The sequence below is a fragment of the Talpa occidentalis genome, unplaced genomic scaffold (genome assembly GCF_014898055.3).
Source record: "Talpa occidentalis isolate TD23 unplaced genomic scaffold, MPIMG_talOcc4v2.1 talOcc4.13, whole genome shotgun sequence".
In the NCBI taxonomy this organism is placed as follows: domain Eukaryota; kingdom Metazoa; phylum Chordata; class Mammalia; order Eulipotyphla; family Talpidae; genus Talpa; species Talpa occidentalis.
In genome coordinates this window covers 35,114,040-35,128,157 of record NW_023601322.1, presented here as the reverse complement: position 1 = coordinate 35,128,157, position 14,118 = coordinate 35,114,040, and the positions used below count along the sequence as shown (strand labels likewise).

Genomic DNA, 14,118 nt, shown 5'->3' with positions numbered 1-14,118 from the left:
GAGTGAATCAATTTCTATCTTTTCTAAGTAAATTTTGCAATATAAAATAATCTTTATGTTAAGCAACAACACATGGAGTTAATTAGAGGAGGTATATTTTATAAGTGTTTTTCAAAGTGTACAGTATAAGAAAATATGTATAATTATCATGAAGCAAATAAAATACAGTGAGAATTCCTTCTAGTCTGTTAAAATTCACTATGAGTCATAAGATACATAAACAACTTTACACAATTTAATAAGATCATTTCCTTTTTCAGTTCTCTGTGTCTAGACAGGTTAATTCTCTTTTGCACACTTGAAATTAGCTGCTAAAGGAGTTGATCTTAAGTGTCCTTACCAGACACACACACACACCACACACAGTAACAATGAGGGCAATATATGTGTTAATTAACTTGATTGTGGAAATCATTTCACAATGTATAGTGACCATGTTGCACACCTTAAGCACATATAACTTTATTTGGCCATTATATCTCAATAAAAATGTAAAGAAATGGTCAATGAATGGACATCAGTCCAACCAAAGTATATCTCACTAAATACACAAAACAACACCTTTAGCAAATTGCTTGAGATACCAGGTGCCCCCTGCAGTTTTCAGGCTCGATCCTGTAACTCTTTACTGAGGTTTCTGTTAGGCTGATGCTCTAATGGGAAATGTTGGCTTTTTAGTCAGTGTAACCAAAATCCTAAGCAGAAAGGAATTAATAAGGGATGTTAAGAATCATACTAAATTCTGAAGTTAAGGATGTGATTTGTTTACCATCGTTGTCATAGTCAAGTCCTGTCACTTGATGTTTTCCTTCTGTGAAGATGAGAAGATCCACAATTATTTTCTGTTGCTCACTGGACACGGCTGCCTGTTAAAGGTTTCAATGGAGAATAAGGCAAGAACAAATACATACTTTTGTACTGTTGTTCTCAATGGAACTCCAGTACTTGGGATTTTTCGAAACATTCAAAACAGCTCAAGTAGAAAAGAAAAAGTTCAAACCAGTCACCAGATCCAAAATTAGCATTTTATTCAGAACGCTGGGGTCAGAGGTGTATCATTTATATTCTGGTACACAATACAGAGGCAAAGCTGTTGTCAGAAGTCTCTCCAGTTTAAAAGCTTTTTTTTTCCCACTTTTTTTTTTAAAAACACACACTTAGTAGTGCCACCAGTGTCAGGCCAGTCAGGCCACCCCTTTCTTTTCCTTCCCTTTTTTTTTTTGGTACAAATTATGTAAAACATTTGTGCTAAGAACTTTTTCTCCCTCCCCAAACAAAAAACGAAAATAAAAAATAAAAAAAATTAAAAAATTAAAAATTGAGTATTCTAACTACAGCTCAACAATTGAATCAAATGTCACTTTGTTTTGTAAATACTTTATCCATAACGAAAGATATAAACATGCAAAAAACCTGAATCCATAGTCCAAATAATACATACACATGTTCTGAAGTTTCTGCACTTCTCCATAGACTATGCCAATAAAACATTATGTACACATACCATTTTTACAGTGAAGTGGAAAAAATACAGTAAATAAAAAAGTGTACATGGATTAAGACCAAAATGTGTCTAACATTCTAGTTTATGAAAAAATTCAATTTTGCTACAAATTGGTGATATGAAAACTCCCTTTATTTGCAACCAGCTGCATAAGTTTTAAGATTTTAGTGGAAAAAAAAATCTAAAGTCTAAAACTAGAAGTAATGTACATTTTCCAATCTCATGGTCTCATCCCCCAAGATAATAAAATTGCTCCATGAGTTTTTGTTTGTTTGTTTAATTCTGTATTTTAATAAAAGCAAATGCAATGTAACAAAAGCGTGTTGAAGCATATCATGGTTTAACTTACTGCTCCCGCCACAAAATATTTTGTCTTTTACTTATCGTTTCAGAAATCAGTACCATTAAAGCCTTAAACATAAAACTAATTCCAATCTGAAAAAGGTACAAAAAGGCACATAAAATCCCAGTGCTTCTGTACTGTAAAATTCAAGTGTAACTGAGCTCAGTGTTTTTCCAAACAGTATTGGATCACTGATATTCCCTCTGAGCCCAAATTGGTTTGCAGCCTATGCCAAAGCCTCCAGCAAGCACTGTGCTAGTAGACTACAAAGTTAAAGCCTAGCTTCTGTATGCTTTTTGGGAATATCAGTTGAAATTGTTTGTACTTGTCCAAAACCAAGTTCACCCTGAAGTTCAGTCATCACCTCCGCCATACATGTCAGCAAGTTTCTTGAAGCGTGGCCCCCAGTCATTCAGGTAGTCATAGTCCTGCTCACCACCACTACTTGAGGAATTTAGGGAGCTCAAGGACCCAGCGGTGGAGCCACTGCCTTCATAGTCAAAGACTAAAAGCGAGTCGTATGGTGGAGCTGTGGGATCGTTGTCAGCAGCTTTAAGGCCCTACAATTTGGGAAGACAAAGAAAGAACAGAGAGGGTCATACATTGCAAATCCACAGACAGATCCAAGTGTTTCTGCAGGATCAACAGGGATCACCAGCTGGTAAATTTCTATTTGAAATTTTCAAGCCATGGAAATTGAGGTTCTGTTCCCATTGGAAAGCTAGGCAAAAATGAATTTATGTTGCTCTTCCAAAAAGAAGCCCTAAGGAGTCTGGTCCAGCGAAGCCAAGGCATACACTGGCAGAGGGTAAATGGAAAATGTGTTTGCTAGCTGGCAAAAATGAATGGCCAACTGCTTGAAGCTGAGAAGGGAGGAGCTTAAATAACGTAATATATAGGACATGAGCAGCTTGTAGTTATATGTAATTTAAATACAAGTCAAATTTTATTTGCTAGTAATTGCTATACAATCAATTCATTCACTCGTTCATTCAACAAATGTTTTATAGCACAACTACACTCTTGCCAGGATGGCTGGTAGTGCACATGTTTAATAGGCATTGGTGGAGACCAGCTTTGAATGAGCAGGAAATAACACAGAAGGCTATAAAATCATGTGATATGTGGACTCTGATCTATTCAGAATCAGGATAAATAGATTTTGATAACTTATAGTGGGAACAGGAATTATTTGAAAGGTAAAGAAAGGTATATACAAATGGGAGCCATATGACCCTTGCTCCTTGCAAGCTTCCATCTAGCATAACTGGCATTACAATAGTATGAAATAAATGAAAAAGAAGTAACAAAACTATGAAGTCTAGGGAAAGAATCATCAGGATGCTAAAAAGAAAATCCAGGCTTGTAGTGACAAGTAGGAGTTTAAAAGAGGAAAATAGCATTATATTTGACCTAAATGTGGAAGAATATCAAAGAATGAAGACAGGTCAAATGTAATTATAATAAAAATAAAGTTACCCATTAAATTTTTCATGTCCTTAGCAACACATAATATTTGAAATTCAATGGCAAATTGTGAAAAGACAATGTTTTCTTAAGAATAGCATGATTTCCAAATCCCATAGCCCCTAGACAAGACATGAGCCAATATCTATACATATAAGTATTGGGGGAAATACTGTCGGTGTAAAATTATATGTATATATATGGCTCTTAAAATTATTTAAAAATAAGAACTAATGAAACTCTTATCAAAAAGCTTAAATTCACAAAAAGATGCTCTAATATATAATTCACAAATCTGCAGCAAATTCATCACTCTGCTCACTCTGCCATGCATAATTTTTAAGCACTAAATGACATATCCTTTTGCTGTTTTCTCTATTCCCCCCGCCCCATTTCCATTCTACTATTTCAACATCAGTTTTCAAGCAATCTCTTTTTCCACAACTCTGCTTTTCAACTGTTGGTGAGTTTATGGTGGCTTCTGTTAACCAAGATATCATGGACTATCCTACTTTAGATTAACTCTTGCAATCCATGTGCATTTTATAAGTACACATGTATGTTTTTTATGAATATGTGTTCATCCATGTTTTTTTCCCAAATATAGAGAGGAGGAAGAGGGAAAATTAAGAGTTGGTATGATTACTGATTATGAGATTAGACTTTGGGTTAACACCACAGTTCTACAAAGTATTAGCTATGGAATTCACCTAAGTTTTATAAGCTTTATTTCCTTAACTGCAGTTATTAATAACAATAATACAATTATTATGGAGACCACTGGAATAAGAGATCCAACTGTGTCTGGTACTGTTAGAGATCAATTAATATCAGCATTTAAAAAAAGTGTTAAAATTTGGAGATAATATCCTATTTTGCAATCTGAAAAAAATGTGAAGTTATAGCCTTTTAAAGAAACAATATGCCAACACTTGACTTCAATTAAAACAGGAGAGAAAAGTACACACCACCACTTTTTCTATCTCCAAGTCTGCCTTGCCAATTATACTATCACCATTTAATCACTTTTCCTCACTTCAGGTTATGCTATTTATAACCTAGAAATGCTTGTGTGAAGTTATATAAAGAAGTCTTCAGCAAACTACTTCAATATGTAAAACACAAATAATTTTAGTTAGTATTTTCTTTACTATATTTATAGAATAAGCTACAAGTCAATTCTACTAAGCCAGAGAACCATAAACCACAATTTCTCAAAATTCATAGCTCCTTTCTGTGGGAGATTGTGTTACTGTCTTCAGTGATTCACTAACCCTTCCCTGCAGGTGGATCACACACCCACACTACCAGAAGTGCCTCTCTGGAGCCACAGTTTACTTCCCCAACGCACTGCCAGTTTGGCAATGGGATTGGCCTTGGCCAATGATACGCGAACAGAAATGTAGACCAGACTCTTAAAGAGTTTGGTCTAAAGCATTTCTACCCGTTTCTTCTCCTTTTGCTCTCTGCCAGGAGAATGGCCTTCCCCAGGTGGACTTTTCCATCTGCTTGGGCTTTGAAAAACAAAAGATGTGTGGATCAGGATCTGAGCCACTGCTGGCATATGGCTGACATGTTATGTGAGTATAAGGTAAACCTTTGCTATTGTAAGCCAATAATATTTTGGAGTTCTTACTTTGGAATTGTAGGATTAACTAGTGAAAGTCAAAGAATGCATCTTCAATCATCTTGTTTACATTTATTTCATTCAAGACATATTTATTGAGTATATTCCAATGTGTTCTGCTCAGTGGTAGGAACACAAACTATCAATAAGCTAGAACCAAGGCCTGCCCCCATGAAGTTTATGTTCATATGTTAGCATGTGCGCCTCTCTCCTATTCTCTACAAAATCCAGCAACTGCAAATTAAGCACTAGGTGATTCCTTCAGTTCAGCATTAATTTGAGTCCACACAAGATCTAGATCAGAAAAAGAGCTGAAGGAAAATTTAAGAAAAATCAGGGATTTCCTGACAAAGAAATTAGATCTCAAATATTAAGATTTTATTAAAGTAAACTGTTTTATTATACAAAGAGCAGAGACAATGTTGAAGGTCAGTGTGCTCAGGTCATCTGCCTTATCACAGTTCACATGTCAAGTTGCAATATATGCAGAACCCTGTCCAATCCTTACGGCATCAGCACCAAAGTGGAAATATGAAAGGCTAAGCCTAAAATTAGCCAAAGAGCCAATGGCAGGGAGTCAAGTATGTCTGAATTCAGTGGAGAGGAAAGCGATGGCCTGTGTTTACTCTGACTTAGGAATAAATGCTGGAAGTTGACTGGTTTTCTGTGGTATTAATGGGTCCGAGACTCTTCACAGCAATCTAAGCCACCCAACTCTATTCTGTAAATAATCTATTTCCATATTCACTATAGTTACTCCAAAATACTTGTTTTTATTTTTATTGTTTTAGCTTCTGTCTAGCTTTCTGATCATCCTGGTAGTTTCGGAATCTGTTTTATCTTCTTTTATAAAGAGGTTAGGGGGGTCTCCCAGTGTCCTAGGGGTTAAGTCTCAGCACTATCACCGAGACAGCCAGAGTTTGATACCTGGCCAGGGAGTCTACTCACATATGGCACAGCAGACCTCTCCTGTCTCGCTCTCTGCTCCCCTCAGCAGTGTATTTCAATAGATACATCTGTTCTGCTCCCCACTCTGTCTCTGGTGAATCCTCTCAACCCCTGAACCTCTAGTCTACACCCCAGTTCCTCTATGCAATAATAAATAAAATAAAATCTTTTTTAAAAAAGAGGTTAAGCCATGAAACCCATCAGAAAGCATCGAGCTATGCTAGAGTACTGCACACTGTCTCAGATTTTGATAATTACAAAACCCACTGAACTTTTCAAGAATTCTTAGGCAAGCCATCTTCTCTAGGCTGAAGGTTAAGTGCTTTAAATCCCTTCCACTTGGATAGCACTAATATTTATCTGGGAATAAGATATGATTCTTCTGGATCAGGCATTATATTAATGCTCAGTACTACTTTGGTAATTGCAGAAAGATCATAGTTGAATTCTAAGGAACTGACAGTGACAGGCACACAACCAGAGTGTAGGCATGTCATGTTACCTTCTCATCTGCCCCAAAGGGATACTTTTATTTACAGCTAAGGACACCATTTTGCAAGGGATGCATCATACTGTTGCCAAACTTACAAACCAATTTCATATGTTTCTTTCTTCTCACTTAGCTTGATTAATCCAGAAGAGTATGTGAAGTTCACCTTTTCTGGAGGAGCAGATCTTGAAGTGGATAAATCTGGATTTTATGCTGTAGTTTAAGGTGCCTCTCTTAAATGAAAGGCTGTGCCTCTGAAGACTGAATTCTTGCTGCAGTTTATTTATAGCCTTCTGACCTGATGCTTTGGGGTGGAGAGAAGCTTTTAGGGAGACTATAAAAACCCACATTCTTTCATCAAGGGAACATGTGAGAGTTTGAGACGGTTCTCTTGCCCCCAATATTCTGTGTTCTGTTGTCTCAATGCCACGCTGCCTTCCTTTCGGTCCCCAGTGAAAGCCTCTCCAGTCCCCAGTAACTGCTCTTTGATTCTTTCTTGCAAACTACAATTGGTTTCTCTGTCAGACATTATTTGATGTGACTCCTTCATCTATAACCTTTTGATTGCTCTCTAAAACTTGTAGAAGTGTTTCCCTAATAAGGGAGGCATTCCCTTGAGGGTGTGCAAGATGATTTTTAATTTTTAATTGGTGAGGGTATTTCAAAAGAATACCTTTTATTTATTTATTTTAATTAGCCTTTCTTTTAAAGAATTGAGTTAAAATTGATTAAAAGTATAAATAATAAGAAGTATGCAGACATGGAAAAAGTTAGAATAGGTTACATAAATGACTGATGTTTGGGTAAGTTACACAGTAAAATCAAAGTTCTTTAGAAGAGCATTCAGTGAACCCAGTCTATTTACCACCCAGTCTGTTTTAGCTATTCTCAACTCCAAGAACTGCAAATGAATTAGTCACCTCAATTTCCCAAAACCTAAAAATGTCATATTCTTGTGTATCTTCATGCTATTTGCATATTCACTTTCTGATAGCTGAAATGTGGATCCTCTTCTTTATAATTGTCCCTCTCAAAAACTTTTTCACCTGGTTAATATTCATCCACCCATCTGCCCATCCATTAATCCACCCATCCATCATCCATCCATCCATCCACCTTTTCTTTAAAAAAGCCCATTTAAACAATGTCACTTTTGCTATTTTGATCCCCCACCCCCACCCCACACCCAGGACCAGTTAATAGGAGTAGTCCCTGTGGTCTCTCTGGTCCCCTTGACTTCAATACTGTGTTTTAGTCACATTAGATTGTGATTTTTCCTGCAGGGTCTGCTTGTATTTTGTTCATATCCTGATGTCCAACACAATGCCTGACATCCAGCAGGTATTCTAGAAGTTAACATTGCATTACTGTTCTGGGCTTACTTTTTTCACTTTAGATCTTGTTCAAATTTATATTTACTCTTTTCAGAGGAAGTTGGATCTAGGTTTAAAATATATGTGGACATAAAAATGTACCATGTTTAAAATTACAGTGAAATTTGGTGTTCCTTTCTAGGGACTTCATTTTAGTTAAAGCGATTTTTAGGGGAAGGAGACGTATTTTCTTATTTGCAATTTAAAGATAGCAGAACGTTTTCACTCCTGAAAGGCTCATAATAATGATTAATATGATCCTGATATAATTAAGAGATTTTTACTGTATGTTGGGAACTATACTAAGCAGTTTACATGAATTATCTTCTTTTGAGCTCACTAGAAAGCGTTAATATTATCCTTATTTTATAAATAAGACAACTATAAATCCAAGAGGTTAAGTCTACGGATCCTGACTTTGACTGTTTAGGTGAGACAGCTGGCATTGAACTCAAAAATGCCCAATTCCTGTAAGAGTGGACAGAGATATTTTAAAGCAAACTAAATTTAATTAATAGGAGTAGAAGGGCAAAAGTTTTGTGTTAGTAGTTCTAAGCAAATTATGCTTGAAGCACCTTCCAAAGTTTTTAAATGCTATTAATCCAAAGTGTGTCTTTAAAAAAGAAAGTCTGTCTTTTAACAGAAGTATGCCCTTGGTTTTTATACTTCTGAGATAAAGAAATATATGGGATTAGTGAAGTTATTGGAGGTATGCTAATATCTACTGTTGGACTGAGATTAAATTAATTTGTTTCAACTTTTCACCCTCTGAAGGTCATATTTAAAAACCTCAAAACAGAATGAAATCTGTAGTTGGAATGAAAACCTTGTGATTTATTTTATTCTTTCAGATTGCAAATAAATTATCATTTTTGAAATTCAAGGCAACATTATTTAAATAAACAAAATAGAAAATGTTCTCATGAGCTTACCTATTTCTTACATCTATAAAAACATTCCAATTATAATCACCACTATATTATTCTTCATTTGGAACACTTGCTACTATGCTAAATCAAATAAGACCTGGAGATAAATAAATCTATTTGCATTTTAAATGTATTTATAAAATGTTCTTGAGTTCTTTCTAGGTGTCTTCAACTATTTTAAAATTTTACATGTATTTATTTTTAATCTGTCCAGTATAGGAAGATATTAAACACATCTGCATGTAAACTCCACGTGTCTGATTCTGCATGAGCTAATCAAGACTTAATATGAGAATTAACAGCAGAAGAAAGGGAAAGGATGTTTCAGACTGAAAGAACAGCATGGGAACAGGGACCATCCAGGAATTAGAAACTAAGACTGTAAATGACAAGTTGATGTCTCTGCCCATGGCCTGGAAGAAGCATGTCGGGGATGGGCCTCAGATGCAGCTGGAAAGCCAAGTATAAAAAGTCTGCCTGATGTAAAGGGTGTGCAGGCAGCACAGTAGGGAGCATACCCAAACATAATCTATGTCTAATTTATTTTCTTAATTACGTGCTCCTGGTATAGTATGTACACACAGTAGATATTTAGCAGTTATTTGCTGAAATGATCTTAAACCAAGCTCAAGATGATTTCCAATGCACTATTTTTAATAAATGCAGATAATCCTCAAACTATGAATTGATGGTATTATAGAAGTTAATTTGCAGGTCAGTTGTTTAGAAAAAGTTTTTCATATAAGTATTCACATCTGTTCATATGGTTTTTAAGAGACTTTTTTTAGGTTGTGTTCTTTGGTTCTGTTTTAGGGAAAGGGAATTCCAAATGGAAATTTCTACCGAACTTCTCCTATGGATTTAGAAAAGCCGGATAAATGAAACTTACTAACTAGTCTCTCTCTCTAATGAAGAAAATCAGTAACTACCTACCTACCCACCTACTTACTACTTCTTTATCTAAATGAACACACAGAGACATACACATACAAACTCAAAATATACACTTAAAACAACTGATAGTCTTGTTTTCTTAATGCAATCAACACTACAGAGTGAAAGGCTCCAGAACTGGGACCCAGTGAATCCCAGTCAACTACAAACCAGGCAGTGCTCATAGCTTCATGACCTACACACCTGCCACAGGACTTGGATCCTTTAAACCAGCAAAATCTAAAAGTTAGGCAAAGTAGTAAATGCTTAGGTTACACAGAGAAAAATAAGAAATGGCCCTCACCCTAGCATATCAAAGGTATGGAAGGAGGCTTCATAGAGAAGTTTCAATTGAATCTAAAGGTTATGTGACTGTTTCATTGATGGCCAAGAAAGTAAAGGCTTTGCAGAGATTGTGCAATAGTCAAAAGTGTGATGTCCTGAACAGTTAGTAGTTCAGTGAGGTACAGCATAGGAAGAAGAAGGGAGGAGTCAGATTAGGAATAGGCTTATAAATAATGCTCAGAGCTTGAACTTTACCACTGAGAACAGTGTCCTGGATGGGGTGGAATCCCCACAGATTATGGACATTTCAGGCACAGGCAGAAACATTCAGTTAAGTAAGGATTTGTTGAATTACAGTGAAGCCAGAATTCATGCTCTGAAGAAGATCCTACGTCATACCCAAAAGATGCACTATCTCTTGAAACCCAATGATCATAGGAAAAACCAAAGAATTTATCATGATGATGCACACTAAATTAGAATACAATCACCAGGCACTCTTAAGATGTTCAAAAAGATCTAGTCATATATATATATATATAAATTCCTGCAAATTATCTTGTTTCTTAACCAGGCCTATATAGAGACAAGCTAGAAAGTCAGGCACATTTTTGTAGAAAAAGAACACTCTAAAACCGGTATTCTGTGGTTTTTGCCTTCAATTTGCTTTTAAATCATTTCTACTGGGGCCTCCTTCATGGTGCCAGGGGTTAACTCTCAGCACTATCAAGCTATTGGCAGCAGCTGCAGCATAGTTTGATCCCCGGCCAGGGAGCTGGCCCACATGGCGCAGCAGACCACTCCTATCAGGGCAGTGTATTTCAGTAGATCCACCTGTTCTGCTCCCCATTCTGTCTCTGGTGGATCCTCTCACCCCTCCCACAGGCCTCGCACCTCTAACCTGCACCCTGGTTCTAGTATGCATAAATAAATGTAAAAAAAAATCTTAAAAAAATCATTTCTAGTACAAATTAATCTATTATCTATTTAACAAAAGTGAATGGATATGCTCATAATGCAGCAGATAGACAGTAATGAATAGTGGAAAAAGATAAATATTCTAACTTTGTTTGAAAACTTTCTACAAGCGATAAGTGAATCTAAAAACTTATGATAGAATGAGTACGTGTACACAATATATGAATATTTCAAAGATGCCCAGGAAGTAAGAGTCTTATCAGCACATAACTGGTGGCCATGCAGGACACATACATTCTGCTTTTTAATACAGTAAGACCGAATCTGATCTTGGAGATACTGAGGAGGAGGATATGGCCAGAGAACAAAAGTTTTGCCATATATTCACAATCTATCAATATGTATTATATTCTCTTATAATAAAAATTCAAAAGGAGAATTACAGTAAAACTAGAGACATGAACAAAAGAAGCAGCATAAATCATTTCACTTCAAAACTTAAGTATAAAATGTAGCAAAACTCTTGGTCAGTAATGAAATAAAAGGATGCCATAATAATTTTGACAGTGAAAATCACATCTGTTATATTCAACAGAGAATTAGCTGCTTCTTACAGAAGCTCTTAAAACTCCTCGACTAGACAAGTATTTAAATCACTTACATAATATTTAATTTAGCTGCTCTTCCTACTAATCTCATCTGACAGAACTCTCTAGTCCTTGCGTTGGCACTGAATTCTCACCATTTGTAGGACTCAAAGGGTACAGTATGAGAAAAATGAAAAGCAAACTACGATTTGATTTATCAGTGCTAATAAATGAAATTAGAATGCACTGAAATATTATTAGTCTATTTATTATTTATAATCTAAGGGAAAAAACTCATGCTGGAGATACTGTGACTAATACTGATAATAAATATGAGTGTCAACTCCTAAGGTAGAATAGTAGTTGACACATCTCTTTGGCTGATCAAAACATGAAATCTGTTGTCTATTAATGAAGTCACATTTGCTTCCACATAAGATAAACTTATATATAAAAAAAAAAACAAGTGTTTTTCAATGAATTACATAGCATATCCCAATCATTTTGTGATCTACAGAGGGCTAACCACTAGCATGCATAAAAGCATTTATAAAGAAGGAATCTCTCGGGGGCCTCCCTGGTGGTGCTGGGGGTTAAGATACAACCTATGAAGCTATCCACAGCCACTGCAGCACGAGTTTGATCCCCGGCCAGGGAGGGAGCTACCCACATGGCACAGCAGACCCTCCTGTCTCACTGGCTGCTCCCCTCAGCAGTGTATTTCAGTAGATCTGCCTGTTCTGTTCCCCACTCTATTGCTAGTGAATCCTCTCACCCCCCACACCTCTGGCCTGTACCCCAGTTCTTATATACATAAATATATAAATCTTAGAAAAAAAAGAGAGAAAAGAGTCTCTCCTTGTACCTCATTAATGAAGTCCCCAATGTCACCAGGGTGTGGCGCTGCCGATCTGACCGGGTACTGAGGCTCGGCGTGGATGGGTCTCTCATCCAGTCGCCGGATTCCAACAGGCTTGATGGCATCAGGTTCCACAGTATCAGGCTGCTGAAGCTGGCTCAAGTCATAGTCCTACAAAAGACAAAATCAAAACCCATGGTAGATGGGCATAAAGATGGAAAATTACAACCTTTGTTTTTAAACACATACCCAGAATGCATAGAAATGAGTGAAATTTAACATAATGGAAAAGTTGCCACTGTGAGTTTTACATGTTATGATTAAATATTTCTTTCACACAGTGATTTCTTCTGTGTTTTTCATTTCTACAGTCTGTGCTCCATCTGCTTAACTATGTTCCTCATCAGTTTCCAATGGAAAACAGCAGTGAGATGAGGCCCCACTATAAAATGACTAAAACACCGACTGGAAAATGGAGTTGTGCCATAAAAGCAAAAGGACTAAACTAACTTCATGTGGATGGGGTTCAGGACACATGCCCCCAAAATTTGGCAGCTTATCATATTCAATCTTAAGATGAAGAAATTTAAAAATGGCAGAAGGTCAAATTGACCTTTCTCCCCCACCCAAACTTGCCCTTTCCCTCTGTAACAGGTCAAAAAATTTAATTGGAAGATCCCCTCCCTGTATCAGAAGGTGGGAAAACATTCTTATCACCAAAGATGGGGAATATGGGGTCAAAAAATCTGTACAAACAGATCTGGGTAAATTAAGCCTTGTATTCCCATTTAATTCTGCACCATTCACTACTCCAACTTTAACCACTTTGTCTTGTCAATTCTCCACAAACTTAGTGTTTGTCTAAAGGTATATGCAGCTTTCGGTTCTGGTCACTTTTTTGGGTCTTGATTCTCTTTTGAAGGTTCCCAGGCACATGTGAAAATTCATTATAGTGTGTATGTTTTTCTCTTGTTAATCTGTCTTTGCCAGTTTAATTTTCAGACCCAGTCAGGGGCCCTAAGGGAGTCAAAAGAAAACTTTGTCTCCTACAAGGTCTTTAAATACTCAAAAAAATAACAAAAAAACAAAACAAAACCCAAAAATTGATGCAAGTGAATTTTCATTTTCCTTAAAGGAAAGTATTAGTCCCCCAGGTTTCAAATCCACTCTTCATCCCTCCCTCCTTTCAGTGATGCAGGGTCAGCAAACTAAGGTCTATGGATCCAGTCTCCCCTATGGCCTATTTTTCCTGGAATAACTTTTACATTTGTAAAGGGTTATTTAGCACAATAACAACACGAAGAAGACTATGTTACAGACCACAATGTCTTACTAACTGGTCCTTATAGAAAAAGTTTACCAATTGTGGCCCAGCAGTGTTAGGCCAGGGAGGGTAGATTCACTCTGTGGAAATGTCTTGGAAAACAGCCTGTCTACTTTCAGAGAGATAGAACAGAGGAAGCACTGGGTAAAGGGCGGGCCTCAGAACTATTTTCAGTGTTAACATCGGCCAGCTGGACAGGAATGTATAAAGGAACTGACTATGATGTGGAATTGCATCAAAATTTTAGGTTTGGACAAATACTTTGTAGTTCAAACCCCTAAATTCTAGTGATGTAAAGTATCACATCCCCAACTAAACCAAAATTCTCCAGTTCAAAGTTGTTAACATTTAGAGAAAGTACAGATTTTCAAGTACTGTTTTTAGTTCAGGCTTCATCTCTTTTTGTAAAATGCATTTAAAACCACTTGTAGTTACTACAGCGGTTTTGATTTATTCAACACTTGAATATTTACATGTTCTGGCAGACTTCTAAATGTTCTAAAGATTTTCTAATTTGATCCTCTGAACAAC

The 14,118-nt window shown here is 36.5% G+C and overlaps 1 protein-coding gene across 1 annotated transcript in view; it reads right to left on the bottom strand.

Moving 5' to 3' along the window:
* Positions 1–1,011: 1,011 nt before the first annotated feature.
* Positions 1,012–14,118, bottom strand: part of CDH2 (cadherin 2) — a 224,676-nt gene continuing 211,569 nt past the window's right edge. The window contains exons 15-16 of the mRNA XM_054694114.1: positions 12,270–12,434; positions 1,012–2,407 (exon numbers count right to left, since the gene is read on the bottom strand). Of these exons, the coding sequence (XP_054550089.1) occupies positions 2,201–2,407; positions 12,270–12,434 (372 nt within the window). The 3' untranslated portion in view covers positions 1,012–2,200. The remainder of the gene's footprint in view (positions 2,408–12,269; positions 12,435–14,118) is intronic.